Genomic DNA, 18588 nt, shown 5'->3' on the forward strand with positions numbered 1-18588 from the left:
ACACTCCTCAGGTGGCTACACTGCCTGTAACTCCAGTTTGAGAGTGATGCCTCTAGCCTCCACAGGCAATAGTGCACACAACTCGTGCCAACACATACACTCACAAATATACACACATGCACACAATTTCAAACAAATTTAAAAAATAATGAAAAGATTTAAATCCACAGGCTACAATAGGACAGCAATGTGAAGCCACACTAAACTCTAATAATAACCACAAAATAGAAAAGTTTTTGAGTCAGAAAACTCAGAGCAAAGAACAAGGTTGTGAAACAAGTGAGAAATGTGACAAATACAGAGATGCTGAGCTAATTATTACTAGCCATGCTGTGTTAATATTGTGAATATGACAATTAGACAGTACTGTTCTTCCAAACAGTGAGAGTCATCTACACTCCATCATAAGAAAATGATCTCACATATATAAAGGCTTGTATAGATTAAGCATACATTTCTCTTTTGCCCATTGCTCATTTTCTACATTGATTGCTTTCAGTGGCCATATGGAGAATCCAGGCCTTAGCCTATGTCATGCAACCCCGAAGCATCTTTAGATTCTATTCCTTTTGTTATGAAATGTTGAAGTAGATTCTCCAAGCTTTTTCTGTAGCTTTTGATAGAGGAAGGCTCTGGAGTCTCAGCACTCTTCTCAGCTCATTGGCGTTGGGTGACTTACAGTCTGCTTCCCTTGTCTTTGTAGCATGTGATTAATATCTCTGTTCAGCTTAGAGAATTCTGGATGAGAAGAGCTTGGGTCACACTGTTAGCACTCATTCAAGTCTGATTTTTATAATCTTATGTGTTATAGTTCTTAAGCATGGCAGTCCATCTGCAATTGAACTTAGACAAACATATTAAAGTTGCCAGGCATGGTGCCATGCGCCTTTAATCCTGGAACTTGGAAGGCAAAGGAATTGGATGGTGGACCATCTCTGTGAGTTCAGGGTAATTCTGTTCTACTTACTGAGTTGCAGGCTTGGAATTGATACAAAATGGTTCTTTGCCTCAGTCAGAGTCTCCCTCTCCCTCTTCCCCTCCCTCTTTACTCTCCCCTCCCCCTCTCCCTCTTCCTGTCCCTCTCCTCTCCCTCTCCTTTCCCCCTCCCCTCATCCTCCTTCTTCCCTTCCCCTCCGTCTCTCCCTCCCCTTCTCCTCCTGCCCCTCTCTTCTCCTCCCAATCTCTCCCCTTCTCCCTTTCCCTCTTCCTTTCCCTCTCCCTCCCTTATCCCCCCTCCCCCTTTTCTCTCTCTATAAATGTCTATGCATCAAACTAAATAAAAATATTTTTCATTGATTAAAATTGCCCTTCAGGGTGCGCATCATGGATGAACATTGCTGAAGAATACAGAAATCAAGGAGAATCCCTTCTGAAAATGTAGACTGTTATGTAGAGGTTGCTCATATGTGTTTGTCATTTTTAATAAGTATTTTAGGGATTGATTTAGTTTAGGACTGATGACGTGTTTATCTGTCAGTCTTTTACTTCTTCTGCTTCTTGTTGGTGCATGCCCTATTCTGCTCCTTCCTGCAGGCATGATGGAGAGTGTTGTGGCCCTAAATAGATCATAACCTCCTGGGAGTAGACAGGATGCTACAGATGTGTTTTTTCTCTTCACACCAACTCATCTGAATTCTAAGATGGGACACAAATGTCCAAAATATTGCAAAAAACACAAGTGAGAGTAGTCAGAAGGATTAAAGATCAGAAGTAAAATGTGGCAAGCTTTTATTTCATCTTGCGTCCATTTTTTTTGTCCTAAAAGGAATTTTTTAAGCACAGGCTAGCTTGTTTCAAACAGTATACTTATTGAAAAATGTTAGGCTGTTTATTTCTTCTTTACTATTTTTATTACTTTGTCTTTTTTGTTACTTTGTTACTAAAACTGTTTGATCTGCAAAGAAGTCCTTCAGACAAAATTGCTCACTTCATAATATACTTTGAAAATGATATAACCTGGGAATCCAAGGCCACATATATTCTATTTTAGATATGTCTATGTATGATATATATTTTAAAACCCTGTCTTGTTTATTTGTTTTGTTTTCTTTATAATTATCTTCACTTTGTAGTTAGCACAAGTTGATATTTCTGTTTTCAAATTTTACTTGTTTAATTTTTTTATTATCCTTTCACTATAAAACCAATTTCATAGTTGTTGTTTTAGTTCATTTTGGAGAATATTGTGTTCCCAAAGGGTGATGTGTAGAACACTAATCACATTTCATATCACTTGTGAATGTGTTCTGTAATCAAATAAATTTAGAAAAGGCTACAAGTGCTAGACAAGAAGGGTTAGTCTAATTAATCTAATCTAATATTAGATGAATAAAAAATTGTGAATTTTTTAATGCAAAAGAACATTGAATTTTGCCTACTCAAGCATTTCCAAACACTTTGACTTTGAAAACTATCCCCTGTTCCCCGTGTTAGAGACAACATTTAACCAATATAACGGCAACAATGGCCTACAACCAACTTGCTGCTGAATCTCTCTGTCTTCTTTACTCACTCTTGGTCCATCTCTTCAGGAAACTCCACTTCCATAAATGTCTCTATGGAGAAAACAGTGCTGTGAATCTAATGGGCACCACAGATTTTCTTCCAGGACATAGAACCATGCAGCCACTGTCTCTCTACTTGGACAGAAGCTGCTCTACATAGGTATTGATCAAGCAGCACCTGTAGTAATCTTGATACTTGAACAAGGTTTTGAGGAACCTTTGTTGTTCCACCCTAACCCTTTACTGACTAGTGAGGAAAATCAGAGCATGCCTAGATGAGAAGGCATGGTGGAAAGGCTGGAAGGACAGCAACTCTGACAGCAGTGCACCGACATTCTACCAGATGGACCGCGAGTATTTAAATGTCTTTACTCCTGTACTGCTAGGCCAACGGTAGATCCACCCAGGACACCTACCAATACTTTCATTACATTTGCAAACCATGTGACAGAAAAACTGTACCTCCGGGATAGAGAAATAAATTATTATGCATTTTTATAACAATTGATTGTTACGAGGTCATTATATTTAGACTACCTGAACTTCTGGGAACAGGGAATGCATTTTGAATCTCCTTTTGAGCTTTGGATAAATGAGCTGCTAGAAATTGGAGAGATATAATATCAGATATCTTGGAAGATCTAGGCCCATAGAAAGGAGATATTATAAAGAAAATGTGCCCAATAAAGCAGTATAAACCCTGAATAATGTTTGCTAATGTAAATATGTGCTGCTCAGTCCATTACATCTTTACACACACACACACACACACACACACACACACACACACAAGCACACACAAGCATGTATGTGTACATATACAAATGCACAGGTATACATGCACAAACACATAGGCACATAAAAACACTAATGCATATATGTATACACTCACACATACACCTGTACCATCCAAGCACCCGCACATGCTTTAGCAGAGTATCTTTATAAAACCAATCCTTATTTGTTCTTGTAGAAAATTTTGGTTCTGGAATTGTCCAACAAACAAACAAACAAAGCAAAGCAAAACAAAAGCCCCTGTTCATTTCATACACTGTCCTCCACCTCTCTAGGCTCCTGTGCCAGTACTTCACTATTTGAGTCTCCTACTCATCCCCAATGAAGTCCTAGATTTTCATCCATCACTAGGTGAGATTTACTAATGTACCAGCAGGGCACATTTCATCTTTCTCTCACCAGCTGCCAGAGAGATTCTGTATGTTTGTTTGTTCTTAAACATAAAGTATTGCTCAGATGATAAACTAATATTCTTCCAAGCTTTGCTAATGTAAATCTGAGTTGCTCTATTATGCCTCAAGGTAGGATAATAGTTAAACATGAACACACACACATATACACAGATACACACACAGGCACACACACACACACAGGCACATACATACACAGACACACACACAAACACACAGACATACAGATACACACACAGGCACACACATACACACAGACACACACATATACACACACAGACACACACAGACACCCCCCCCCCACACACACATACACACGAGTTGGAGTTGGAAAAAGCTAACAAACACGAATACATATACATATGTATTCACACATACACATGTATACACCCCCAAGCACCTGTACATTCTTTAGCAGAGGATCTTTATAAAACTGAACAGGAGGCAAGGAAGTCCAAGTAGAGAAATTTCAGTTGAGGATGACTAGAGAGAAAGTTGAAAACTCCAATCAATCCTGGACTGGGTGAGGAAAGAAGTCCTAATACTTTAAAATAGCAGTGTGTCTCCTCATATAAAGGGAAAATTTTGGGAAAAATGGATTGTTCTGAGAGGAATATGGCAAGAAACGTTTCTGTGTTTTGTGAATGAGTTCTGAAGCCTACCCTGGCCTTCTTTGTGGTCAAGGGGATGCCTTGCCTCTCTGACTTTGGGCATCCAGACACTGGCCCTGAGTAAACCCAGTTATGTATTATGTTTGGACAGGCTCATGCTAGTCCCCAAGATTCTGCCTTCTTCCCCTTTCTAAGTCACCCCCTTTCAAAACATACAGATTCTTTTGTTGTTGTTGTTTTGTTTTGTTTTGCTTTTTAAATTTTTTTGTTAGATATTTTCTTTATTTACATTTCAAATGTTATCCCCTTTCCTGGTTCCTCCCCACCCAACCCCATATCCCATCCCTTAATTCTATGAGTGTGTTCCTCCACCCAACTACCTACTCCTGCCTCCCTGCCCTCATATTCCCCTACACTGGAGCATCGAGCCTTCACAGGACCAAGGGCCCCTCTTCCCACTGATGCCCAGCAAAGCCATCCTCTGCTACATATGCAGCTGGAACTATGGGTCCCTCCATGTGTACTCCTTGGTTGGTGGTTTAGTTACTGGGAGTTCTGGGAGGTCTGGTTGATTGATATTATTGTTCTTCCTATGGGGTTGCAAACCCCTTTAGCTCCTTTTACTAACTCCTCCATTGGGAACCCCATTGAGAACCCTGTGCTCAGTCCAATGGTTGGCCGTGAGCATCTGCCTCTGTTTTGTCAAGCTCTGGAGACAGCTATATCAGGCTCCTGTCAGCATGCACTTCTTGGCATCCACAATAGTTTCTGGGCTTGGTGACTGTATATGGATGGGATGGATCCCCGGGTCTTTGGATGGCCTTTCTTTCAGTCTCTGCTCCATACTTTGTCTCCATATTTGCTCCAGTGAGTATTTTGTTCCTTTTTCTAAGAAGGACCCCGAAGCACCCACACTGGTCTTCCTTCTTCTTGAGCTTCAAGTAGTCTGTAAATTGTATCTTGGGTATTCAGAGCATTTAGGCTAAAATCAAATTATCAGTGAGTGCATAACATGTGCTCTTTTGTGATTGGGTTACCTCACTCACAGGATAATATTTTCTAGTTCCATCCATTTGCCTAAGAATTTCATGAGTTCCTTGTTTTTAATAGCTGAGTAGTACTCCATTGGGAAAATGTACCACATTTTCTGTATATGCTCTTTTGTTGAAGGACATCTGGGTTCTTTCCAGCTTCTGGCTATTACAAATAAGGCTGCTATATACATAGTGGAGCATGTGTCCTTGACATATGTTGGGGAATCTTTTGGGTATATTCCCAGGAGTGATATAACTGGACTCTCAGGTAATGCTATGTCCAATTTTCTGAGGAACCACCAGACTGATTTCTAGATTGGTTGTACTAGCTTGCAATCCCACCAACAATGGAGGAATATTCCTCTTCCTCCACATCTCTGACAACATGTGCTGTCACCTGAGTTTTTTATCTTAACCATTCTGACTGGTATGAGGTGGAATCTTGGGGTTATTTTCAAATTGCATCGTTTAATGCTCATTCCTACATGTGATGGAATTCTGTGTCCTATTAAGTACTAGCCTTTTGGTAGCATCTGTGTAATATGTTCATGTGAAATGTCCTGAACACCAAGTCACAGTACATTTTTGATTCTGGCAATGCCTTCAAACAGCTTTATGAATTCAGGGCCTAGGCCAGAGCAGACTGTTTGTTGTATGTGTACACGTGTTCATGTGCATGTGAAGGCCAGATAGCAACACCATGCTTCTTCTCAATTGAGCTCCATCTTATTTTGGTGTGGGTTTGTGCAGTCTCTCTCTCTCTCTCTCTCTCTCTCTCTCTCTCTCTCTCTCTCTCTCTCTCTGTGTGTGTGTGTGTGTGTGTGTGTGTGTGTGTGTGTGTATGTGTGGTCATTATGTAGGTATGTATACATGTATGAGAGTGTAGAAGCTAGAAGTTAACACTGTAGGTTTTCCTTGGTCACCATATTATTTTCCTTGGCTACCATATTATTTTGAAGCAGAGTCTCTTACTGAGCATGGGGCTGACTTCATCTACCCTGCATAGACAGAAACTCCTGGGATCTCCTGCTACTCCTGCACCTGGCTTTGCATGTGTGCTAGTTAACATTGATGCCATCATGATTATGTGGCAAGCACCTCTCTGACCGAGCATCTCCCTAATGTCTAGACTTAGTCCTGAGCATATGAGAGACAGTTATCTCTCATCATTTTCACTTCTTGTCTCCTGTAGAAGTTTGCAACTCATCACTGTGGAAAACAAATTAAAATGGCATTACATTGCTTTGCAAATTAAACCAACTTTATTCTTTAAGTAGTATCTGTATGTGTCTCGATCGTTGCTCCTAACACATTACGTCCATTTATCTTTTGTCATTTAGGTGAGCTGAGAGGTACTTGAGAAGGACTGTGTGCTGTGTCCTGCAACTGAACGCACAAAGTCTGCTGTGTTTCATTAGCTCCACGAATAGGGATAACACCATGGATCTCAGTGTACATTTCCTTTCTGAGAAAGGGAAGCTGAGAGAAAATGATAGAGCTGTAGTCTTCAATAATGATTTTTTTAAAAGGTGAAATAAAATTGAAACTACCTAGAGCAGAGGGCCAGAACCTGGATTAAAACATTCAATAACCAATTTGTCAGCTATTCTGTTGCCATAGGTCATTCTGGTGTTATCCATCACTTTATTCAAACTCAGAGAGCCCATACAGTGTTGTACAATCATCTTAGCATAGTGACATGGACTTAAAAATTTAGACTACAAGATAGATCTACATTTAAAAAATCGATTAAACCTGATGTATTTCATCTGAATTAGTAGTGTATTGATAAGTGGTTAAATACTGACAGAACTTTAAGGAACCTCAGGGCCAAATGTTGATGCCCTCCTAACTCACACAGCTTAGGACCAGCAAAGGGCATCAGGAAGAGTGTGAAATATTACTTGGTCAGAAGACATTTCCTTATTTTCCAATAATGGATAGAGACCAAATAACCCTGTTGGGAAGTAGCAAATCATATATCCTATGACTCATGGATACAAACATAGTTTGTAGATGAATCAGAACACCCTGATTTTACACTGTGTCAGAGATAAAGAAAAAGTTTAGAGATGTCATATCTAACTAAAAATGCTTTTTATTTTTGTGGTCAATTCCAAGGGTGTCCTCATTTCTTAATCTTTGTGAATTAATCTCATCCATTATGGAAAGTGCACACTCTAAGGAGCAGCGGAGGGATGGTGTTTTAATTTTTACCAATTCAATTTAAATGCAAATGTTAACCACTCACATGATGCTGCTGTGTACATAATTAAACATCATTATATACTGCATGAATCATTTAGAGGCCTCCCGAGAGCCATTCTACTATGTAAAGCATGCATTATACCGACAAGCCGCCAAATGACGTATACCTCTGTGCTCATTAAAGCTTCTTTGGAATTACAGGTCAACCGATTATGGGACAACCTATGAAAAGCTGAATGATAAAGTGGGGTTGAAGACAATTCTGAGCTATCTCTATGTGTGTCCTACCAACAAGCGTAAGGTAAGCCATGGATACAGCTCACCAGTGACTCACTTCTTCCTTTGGGCAACCACACTTGGGACCTAAAACTGCATTAACTTAAAGCTAGGAGAGAGGTGCAAAAAATAAGCTGATGAATTAAGGTAGTGAAACACCTGCCTTCTCAGGACTTTTCAATTAACAGCTGTGAACGGAGCAGGCTGAGGACTAGGCCCCTTAGTGCAGTTTAAGGAAGGCGGCGGGAGGGCTGAGTCTTGCCTGAGTAGACTTGCTGACTGCAAATGTTCTTGCTTTGCCAGTCCCAAAACAGAAAAAGTCACAAGGAGGCAAATGAAAGTGAATTTCAACACACATGCTTATTTTCCCCGTGAAGTGGAATACATATAGCTAGTTTCAGGGAAGGCATGATCCCATAGCAGTTAGTGAATTCTAGAAGTTTAATCAAGTTTGTTTAGGCCCCCACTCCAATGTCAGGATGGAGCTATCACATGTGACAATGAAATCTGCTAAGTAGGTGACTTGAATCTGTTTACAGTTCTTAGCTGTGAACTTCCTTAGGAATTATCCCCTTTATTTAAGATGACAAAACTGGAGTTCAGGTAGAATAAACACCTTGCCACTATCTGAGAGTTGCAGGTGGTAATCTATTATACAGTCTATGCTTCCTTCTGGGCAATTACAAATTTTGTACTGTATTAGTCCCTTTTGGTTTTTTCCTACTATATCCGATGAACTTCTCTTCTGAAAGCTTTGGTCTCAGAAGAAAACCTTTGACTGTAAATGACAAATGTCACAAAGGTAGAGAAATATAACAGCATGTCTGTTTTATAAACTTGTATTATCACATCCTGAATCCTGTCAGATAAAGCAGAAGTGTGACAGCCTTAAGTGAAGAAATAGCGTCCACCAAGAACTGCGCATAGCTGTTTCCTCAGTTGTGTTCTGTTACCCTGACAAAACAGCTCTGTAGGCTCTCTCATCTCAGAGCTTCCGTTGGATGTTCTGTATTTCCTGTCTTCTGGTCTGCCATTTTCACTTGAATGCAATATCAAATGGATCCGGTGAGTCCCCAAGGTTCTATCATGATCCCATTCCTGTTCTTAATCAGGTCTCAGATGTGTTACAGACTACTCACATACTTCTGACATGTATAATGTATGTAGTATTATAAGCACCTGTGGAAGTTGCTATTCCCTCTGGCGCCAATCATGTAAATGCAATGTTTCAAATGGACATGGACCCTGAATTTAGGTGGCTTGAGTACAGATCCCTCCAAGCTCAACACTGAATAAATAACTACAGGTTACTTTATTGACCCCTGCAGTGTCCTCAGACTTAACTTGGGGATAATGAGAGCACTTGCCTCATGACTACATGACTACTGTTATACGTCATATATGAAATTCGACAATTCAAGTGCTCAGTACAGAGCGATCCAGGCTTAGTCAATGTTTGCTCTTTATTTTCCTTTCTCAACACCCTGTTCTTCCTGCTTCATAAAATTATAGGGAGTAACAGTAGTGATTATCCCCTATAATTAAGAGTGTCCAGGAGAACATTCTGTGATAATCAGAATTTTCTTCTACACTGTCTGATACTTTAGACACTATCATTCTCTGGCTGGTGAGTATCCTAAATGTGGCTAACATAACAGAGGAACTGAAATTGTAACTTCATTTAACTTTAATTAACTTGCATTTGCATCGTTGCATTTGGGGGAGGATCACAGCATCAGACAGCATGGCTCAGTGTGAGCCCTGTGCCCTCAGCTTCGTTTATTGACCCTTTACTTGGCCATCATCAATAATCCCATCTAAACTATTTGGATCTGCTGTGTACAGCCTTGCGATGTGGAGCTGAACTACTAGCCTTCAGTTTCATAATGAGATTTACTTGTTTTTGGCTCTAAATTGATTCTCATCTCCTCTATTGATTTTTGTTCTAGTTCACATTTTGAGTAAATTTAATTTGACAATCAATAAACTGTACGCGAGGCAATGAAATTTGAAGATAAAAAGAGAAATAAGGACAGTAAGACAGCTCAGTGGATAGAGGAGCTTGCTCTGCAGCCTGATAGCTCGAACTGGTGTGTCGGAGGGAAGAAGAGATTGTTGTTAGACCTCCACACTAGCACTGTTCCATAAGTACAGCCTTTCACAAGGAAAAAACAGCATGCCAAGCTCCACCCCCAAACGCACCATAAATGGTAAAATGCAATGTGATAACTAAAGGAAAGACCCAGGACTGAGGATCAGCAAACACTGTCCCTGCCTTGAATCTATTTCCTCCTGGTAGTTGAACTGGCCAAGTCATTTTTTTTTCTGTAACATGTTATAGGAAAGATGGGAATTTCTATCCGAAAGAGCCCTGAAAACTGCTCTTTTCCAGTGATAGTTTCTACTTTATTGATGCTATTTGAAATGAACACGATTTTTAAGATTGCGATGGCAAATATTGATTGCAGCGATTTCTGTAGCCAATGGATACATGGGGAAGGTCCCCAAACCAGCTCTGTTTTACAGAGCCAGATTTTAAGAGTGTGGCTTTCCTGCCCAGATGGGCTAGTAGAGGCAGGTGAATGGCTGAAATGGGACACAAGGAACTATGCAGAAGACTTCTGTGAAATCCATTCTATCAAATGCCATGGACTGCATAGTTAACTGGTACTGACCATTTACTTTACACTAAATGTTTGTCTGTGGACATTTAGATGTTCTGAACTGAGTCATGAAAAACCATATTTCCAGAAAAATGGAAGTGGCTGTCCAGGACTGCGAGAGACTAGCTTCTTCAGGAGTGAGGCTGCCAGATGCAGAGTTGGTCCTGGAATGTTTGAATCACAATGTGCTTGAGTGAAACTAAGCCAAGGCATAGCTTGCTCTGCAGGTAAATAGAGCCTACAGGGCCACTGAGGTTTTGGGACGTATTAGAAGATAAGGAATTTTTTTTGTTTACAGTGGTTCAAAACCAATACATTTGACATAAGAAATGCATTTCTGTACAGTTTTTCTGCTTTTGAAGAAAATTTGCCACCCTGAAATATAAACCTACTGATATAAAGATATTTGAAACAAAGAGATAGTAACTTCATAAAGTGTTGATATTTTCCCCCAAATATAAGGATGCCATAGAATGAGGAGGAGGAGGAGGAGGAGGAGGAGGAGACACGGCACATCATCAGACTTCATTAACGACACAGGGCAAAGGCTCTCCAGCTTACTTCAGTTCAGAATTTCTGAAATTCTCCAGTGAAAGGAGAGTCGTATAAAGCATGTTATTGAGTCTTTTGGCTTGCCCCGCATGCTATCCCACAAGTTAGCTTCTCAGGGATCAGATTTTCCCTTGTGTGTTTTGCATCAGCGGGAACAATTGAAACAAATCAGACAACATCCACATAACTGTCTGTGTTCCCAGAACCCTGTTTGTCTTCACATTCTTGGGCTATTTTTAGCTGTTTGTGAGTACAAGCCTAGTGCTTTGTTCATCTATTCATCGTGTCTCAAACAGTGGGCATCAAGCCAGCATCGAAGGCAGCTTGTTAAGGATGTCACTGGGATCAGAGTGTGGAAAAAAGTACCCCCATTTATGCTTAAAATTGATAATGAAACTGCCAATTTCTTTCTTAAGTTTGAGATAAATTACAGCATATTTCCTTAGATATGTCTGGTTCAATAAAAATTGTCATGACATCATATGTTAATCTAGGATATCTTGACTAAGAGATGCAGAAATCCTGCCCCTGTGTATTATGTTGGCTTATTCAGACTTTCTTGTAGAAAGAATGCTGCACCTTGTCTCTGATATATGAGATAGTCTCAAAAGGACAAGGTTGAGTGGATCCAAGTGCCGAAGGAGAGGTGGGGTAGCTATTTCGCATAGTGTGTCACAAGAGAACATTTCCATACTTCCAGTTCGAGATAAAGCCCTTGGCTTGTGTGTGTCCACAGACGTTTCTAGGCTATGCACACAGTCGGGTATGAGAAAGGATGACTTAAGCCATACCCGAAAGGAGCAGCTATGATCCAGAGGTTGATGTGAAGAGCTGATATTCTCTAATAAAAGGAAATGCAAAAGCAATGTCGAAATCTCAGTTCCCCTTTAAATAAATCCTCTGCCAAGTCTATTTGTGTTCTGAAGAAAAAGAAAAAGTCTTTTTCCTCTGCTTGATTTACCAGTGATACTTGTCTTATTGTTCCCAACCAACTTTAGTTGCCCTCCCTTCAAAGAAGTCTGTAACATCCTCAGAGCTTAAAGCTACAAAACCACATGGAAACGGAAAGAGGAAAACATACTCGTTAATTTTATCTTGCTGCACTCAATTCATTTAGGTGTGATGATCTTGTGATCTCTGCTCAGTATTCCTGGCAGGGGGTTAAAAAAACCAAGACAGTGTTAGATTTTTATTTCTTGTGTTGCTTTTGAGTCGACTCCTTCTCATTTCTGTTAACACATCTTAATTAATATTATGCCTGCTGAGAGACTCCTATAAGGCTTTCACCCTATAAATAGGACCCTTGTTCCCCAGAAGACATTGATCATCCTCGCTAGTCTCTTGGTACCTGCCAGCATTAAACACTGTTTGCATTTTCTCCAGATGTTTAGGTTTTAATCACCATTCTGTATGTGGCACTTTCTAAATTAGTGTTTGATGATTGACTCACCAAGTGTTTGTTACCCCATGGGCCTGCTTAATTATACATGTCATTTGTTCAGAAGGTCTATATGCCATGTGTGTGACTGGGGGGGGGGGTGCGTCAGGAAAGAGATACAATCAGTGAGTGCTCCAAACTTATTGCTGAAGAAATCATGTTGAATCAGACCTTAAAAGGTCATTTCCAAAATCTAAACATTCATTTAATAGATACAAAAATGGAATCTCTAATAATTTAGAGACTTACATGCTCCAGGCAAAAGAAAAGCAAAAACTCTGTGACCTTGAAAGAACCTGTTAAATGTCAGTTAACATGTGCATAAAACTGTGCTGGAGAGTCTGTGCTGACTTATCTCCCCTTTAGAACACAAGATCCCAAATAACAAAAACAGCCACGGTCAACTCTCCACTCTTCATCATGGTGACATAACTCTTCATGTATACAGTAGGTGTTCAGTAGATAGCTAAGTATATGGCTTGAACCTGGGTTAAATCTTGGATTCCTGTTGGAATAGTGCCTGTGAAGACAACCTTAACTACTTTCCCTTTTATGTGAATAAACAAGAACGGCAGAAAATCCCCACAGATTTTAGTCATTTCTAGGTCGTGATGGATAATTGTTTCTTTTTTAACTAAGAAGAACATGATTAATCTTTAACATGCCAGGACTTTGCATAGCACGCTCTCCACATTATCTGGAGAGGCCAAGAGGAACTAGGGCATTGTATAATACATCAAAGAGTGTATGTGACAGTCCCCAAGGTGAGTGCGCATCGCTGGCTCACGTTACCCTAACCCCTTTATCTGCCCTTTGTATGTGAGCTCATCTGTTTTACCCAGTCCTCTAAAACGTGTATGCATTTCATTCATAAAGAAGTGCCATGCATGAACTCAGAGCAGAGTGCAAGTAGCACTTTTAAAACTTCAATGAAAGGGACTTTCTTTTAGTGAATAAGTGTTTGCTAGCCTCCACCTAACCTGAGGTACCGAAGCTGAAGGCAAAACCATCTCTTTTTATTCCATCTGGATACATCTGAGTGTTTATGCTGTTCTGGTCCATTGAACATTGTCCAACTTTCTTCTTGAGCACTAAAAACCCAAAATCCAAGAAAGCATGCTGTGTGTGTGTGTGTGTGTGTGTGCATGCACGTGTGTAGGAGTAAATGCATGTGTGTGCATATGTGTGAATGTTAGTTTTTATCTATGCTATTCAGAGTTCAGTAGTTCCCTAGAGCCTAAGGCTTCTGATACTGTGTCCCTGCATAAGGAGAACACACTGCAATTATAATGTAGCCTGTTTAAAACCTACATGGATAACTGTTGGAAAATCACTTATAGGAACAACACACACACACACACAAACACAACTAATCTTGAAAACCCTTATCTCTGGGTAACCTCAACAAACACTATTTTGCATAAATTAAATCACCTAGGTTGGTATTCATGAATAAATATTCATAAAACCACTCTTTTCAATTTTAGCACGGTATATTATACATCAAGCACCTAGTTGACTATTTCAATATTTAATTCAGTGTGTCTAAAACTGATATTCAGTATTTTTATAAATATTAAATATATTTTAAGATGTTCTAGTTTCATTTTATTGCTGTGACAACTACCATAACCAAAAAAACAAAAAACAAAAAACAAAAAACAAAAAACAAAACACAAAACAAAACAAAACCCTAAAAAATCATAGGGGAGGGAATGTTTTGTTTAAGTTTACGAATTAGAGTTTATCGCTAGAGAATGTCAGGGCTAAAATTCAAGACATGAAGCTGAAGACACAACTCCTTATAAACCCAAGCAGAAACCATAAAGCATATTTCTTACTTCCTCACTGTACTTAGCTAGCTTTATTGTATATCCCAGGACCACAAGCCCAGGGAATGGTGCCACTCATAGTGGGCCAGGCCCTCCCACATCAACTGACAATCAAGATGGTTGTCTACTGGTGTGCTCACAAGTCCACTTGATCTGGGCAATTCCTCCAGTGAGACTGGCTTCTCAAATAAGCCTAGGCCATTACAAATTGACAGTTAAATCTAATGAATGTATCTGGTTTAAGAAGGAATCGTGACATCAGGGAATAAAACTCCCTTCTTTCTCCATCCCTCATGTTACCTATATCCAAATTTCATAGAATTAATCATACAAACTTATGCTTTATAGTTTTAACTTATGCACTATTAAAGGTAGTATTTGGTAATTTTTTGTGATAATTTCTTTCATAATTAGCATTCTCCATTTGTTATTTCTCATTTGTAAGATTCTATGTCTATCACATTTAATTCATGCCTACTATATTAAAAATAGTAATCAATCAGTGATCAAAACACTAAGTTTCATGTGTATGGGAAACATGTTTATGATTATTGAGGATTGAGGTCTTATAGACAATATTTTAGTAACTACATTTGTGTTTAAAAATATGAAAGTAACCAACTACATAAATAAATAAAAAGGTGATAGCTTAAGACAGAGAAATATTTTCTACATTTTGATCACCTTTATAAAAAGTAAAAATCCATATTATTATTTTACTCACTTTTAACAAATGATGTTCGTAAAAATAGTGCAGCCTCAATAAGCCTTCTACAAACTTTATAAGGAAGATTCTTTTCCTGCACACAGTGATATTTTATATTGCCAACTGGCTCTTGGAAGATAGGGGTGCATGATTGTCATCTGTAAAAGGAAAGACAGGCCTTTCAGAATCTAGCCATTTTCACTGTGCGTGTATTGTGTGTGTGTGTGTGTGTGTGTGTGTGTGTGTGTGTGAAACAGATCTTGTTGACTTCTCTATCTTGCTATTTATTTCGTCTCATCATCTGTCCATATTAGAGCGCTTGTTTGCTGTAGTCTGGCCAGTGTACTGTTAAAAGCCCATCCATTACCCTTTTATGAAGGTCAGATGCATTATTTCAGGTTGGGCCCCTTATGCTCTGCTGTGGAAAATGGTCAGAGTTCCTTTCAACATTCTGATATGTTTGCTTCCTGCACACTCCCCGTGGCTTCTCAGGAGTTTCCATCACCTGGTGTTTGACACACTGTATCTGGAACATTTGTTTCCAGTGAGCAGCTTGGGCTGCTCTCATGGTGGATGGGAATGAAAGCCGACCCCTGCAGGAAATCTGCCATATTTACCCAGGTCAGGATGCCTCCCTCTAATACATGAGAGCTGCCCCAAGCATTGTCATGGCGCTGTCAATCAAACACAGTCAATGTAGAGGAATCTTTTATGAAACCAGTTCTCTGCCCTGGAGAAATAAGTGACTACCTGCAGCCTCAGGGGCTAAGTGTCTTTTCTATTGAAACATTTTTATTGCTGTGGTTGACCTGTCCTTCCTTTTAAGAAAGTCTTCCTTTGAAGGAACATATAGGTGGCATGCATTTCCCTGAACTACTGGCTACTGACCTCTGATGTATCATCTTCTCATAGTTCAACACAGTTCAAATAAAATTGGCAGGATGAACACTATCTATTGTATGATAATCAAATGGGCTTAGATATTCAAAGGTAAAATGCCTTCAAGGGAGAGTATGCAATGTACTGGTTAGGAGGAATATCTGCTCTGATTGCTTATGGCTATGTTTTCTTTTAAAGGGGGGACTAGACCACTGTACACTGCCATGATTGGCAGCATTTGCCACTAGGAAATCAGCATGCGTATTGTGGAGAGAGGCACTTTGTGGATCACCAAGAGGCATCTGAAAGATAAAAAGTAGGAAATAGAAGACATTCTGTGTACCTACCCCCTTACAGAGAAGAGACATGGCCAGGAAGGCACGGAGAGGAAGGCGAGAAGGAACACGGCAGGGATCATTAGGAAGGCAACAAAATAGCACTTGGGAAAGTGGACAGAGAGCGCGCAGAGGACAAGGCGCAGAAGAAAAAGAAGTAATAAAACGGTGAATATTTTCAGCAGAGGAAGTTAAGGAATCTTGTGAGATCTCTTGGAAAAAGGAGGGCTAATTTAGCAAGAACTTATTAAGGCTTTCAGAGGGAGTACAATTTACCCTTATCTCTCTGTTCTTCCTGAGTGGTTTCAAACAGGTAAATGATGTTGACGCCTATTTCTGAAATTGGCTTACCATGAGGGAGAGAACAACTATGCTTCAAATGTGGGATTGTGGTGGGCCTAGATTTGGGTTCTCCAGTGGTCCCCAAGAGGCAGATTAAAATATTGCTGCTGCCTTTACCTACAAATGTCTGCCTTTTGGGTGTTGTTCCTTTAATGTGCACTCCACTTCTATCCAGAGAAGTACATTTTTGCACACAACTTGCATTTTCTGGGTGTGTCCCATAACTGTGAAGCTATGCTTTACTTGAAGTTATCCATGTATCTAAGCTCCGTGCAATTTTTATTCTTGAGATAATGTTTAATTGTATTGGAGCACAGGGACACTTTCTGGCTCTACATTCCAGCTCAGTCATGTCCTAGCTGGACAGTCTGATACAAGGCTTTATTTGATGAGTGGTTTGCTTTGAGCCTTTCTGGGATATTTTCATCCTATTTAAAGTAAAATGCAGCAATCATGGCAACAACCTGACAGGACAAAAGTCAGATCAAGCAGGGGATCTGGACACAACTAACGTTTAGAAAATACTAGTCTTGTTCTTATTATTTCTTTCCAATTATTTGCATGCCCTATCCTATCTTGCCATTTGTCAATCACTAGTTAAAACATACTTCTTTTGTAGACACTCCCTTTAGGGTCTAGAAAATAAAACATCTGACATCATTCTTGCTCTTAAAGATCATACAGATTGGTAAGGAAGACACACGTAGGTCAGTTCCAGTACAGAATTTCTACATCATAATAGCTGTGCACATACAGCACTGTATGTCCCTAGGGACTCCAGAAGCTTCCACAGAGGCACAAATATTTATCAAAGGAGAAAGGAAAAAGGAGATGAAAATTATCTTTTAGTGCATGTTCTTTGAGAAAATGATGCACACAGAACACCATGGGTAGCCTGGAATGATTTGCAATTTTCAATGTCTATTTGGAGACTTTCAAACTTGTTCATATCCATTAATATGTTACTATTATGACTAAGTGGACATCCTTAATATATCTTCATGAGCATTTGAATTATAAGTCTAATGTAATAATGAAATTTATTTCTAATTTTGCAACCTTTTGTACTGTCTTAAGAATAAAAGCAGGAGATGAGCAGTGCTGATATTATTAATATTGAGTTGATGTCAAAATATCCTCTTATAGATTTGATATATTTACCATTTATTTATCTTAAGTAATTGATCAGTTTGAACCATTGATAAGCTTTAAAAATAAAATGCTAAAGACAAAAAACCCATAGTTTGTAAAATGACTATTCTTTACAGGGTTTTTTGAAAGATTACATGAATGTAAGCATAGATGTGTGGATCTTCATTTCCAATGACCTCATGTGGTTTACTATCCCATTGCCAGAAAGTGATTGCACTGTACAAGATGGCGGATGCCATAATAAGGGCCTCAAGGGGGACTGTGAGCTAGATTACTCATGAAACCATCATAGGACGACTTTACTTGACCATCGAAGAACATAGATATGACATGGTATCTTAGTTAAGTGCTAACTTGACATGACCAAGGGTCATCTGTGAGAAGAAACCCCAACTGAAAAATGCTTAGATCGCATTAGTCTGTTGACATATCTGTGGGGGTTGTCCATCTTTCCTAATTAAATGATAACCAAGTGATTATTAAAAATGTGAAATGATTAACAATAATCACCGTAGGCCTCTCCATTTCCTGAGCTGTATGAAAAAGCAGATTCAGCATGAACCAATGAGCAATCCAGCAAGGAGCTTCCCTCTGTGTCTTCTACCACCTAGTTTCTGCTAAGCTCCTCCCTAATTCCCATCAACAATGGAATGTACAATCTCAAAAATGAAATAATCCCTTTACCCCCTAGCTTGCTTTTGCACATGGTGTTCATCAAAGCTACAACACATATGGTCATTGATAATGGAAAGAATATGATTTAGTGAAACCAGCATCTTTGACTGCTAAACTATGGAGATTCCTATGTGTGTGAACAGGGCTCTGTGAACACAGACGTTGAAGATTGAGTG

At 39.4% G+C, this 18588-nt stretch overlaps 1 protein-coding gene across 4 annotated transcripts in view; it reads left to right on the forward strand.

Annotated features, from left to right (window-relative positions):
* Sorcs1 (sortilin related VPS10 domain containing receptor 1) overlaps positions 1 to 18588 on the forward strand; it is a 534948-nt gene that overhangs the window by 288247 nt on the left and 228113 nt on the right. For all 4 annotated transcript variants that reach the window (XM_052183901.1, XM_052183891.1, XM_052183884.1 and 1 more), the window contains exon 3: positions 7764 to 7863. In XM_052183901.1, coding sequence (XP_052039861.1) covers positions 7764 to 7863 — 100 coding nt within the window. The remainder of the gene's footprint in view (positions 1 to 7763; positions 7864 to 18588) is intronic.

The sequence above is a fragment of the Apodemus sylvaticus genome, chromosome 1 (genome assembly GCF_947179515.1).
Source record: "Apodemus sylvaticus chromosome 1, mApoSyl1.1, whole genome shotgun sequence".
Classification (NCBI taxonomy): Eukaryota; Metazoa; Chordata; class Mammalia; order Rodentia; family Muridae; genus Apodemus; species Apodemus sylvaticus.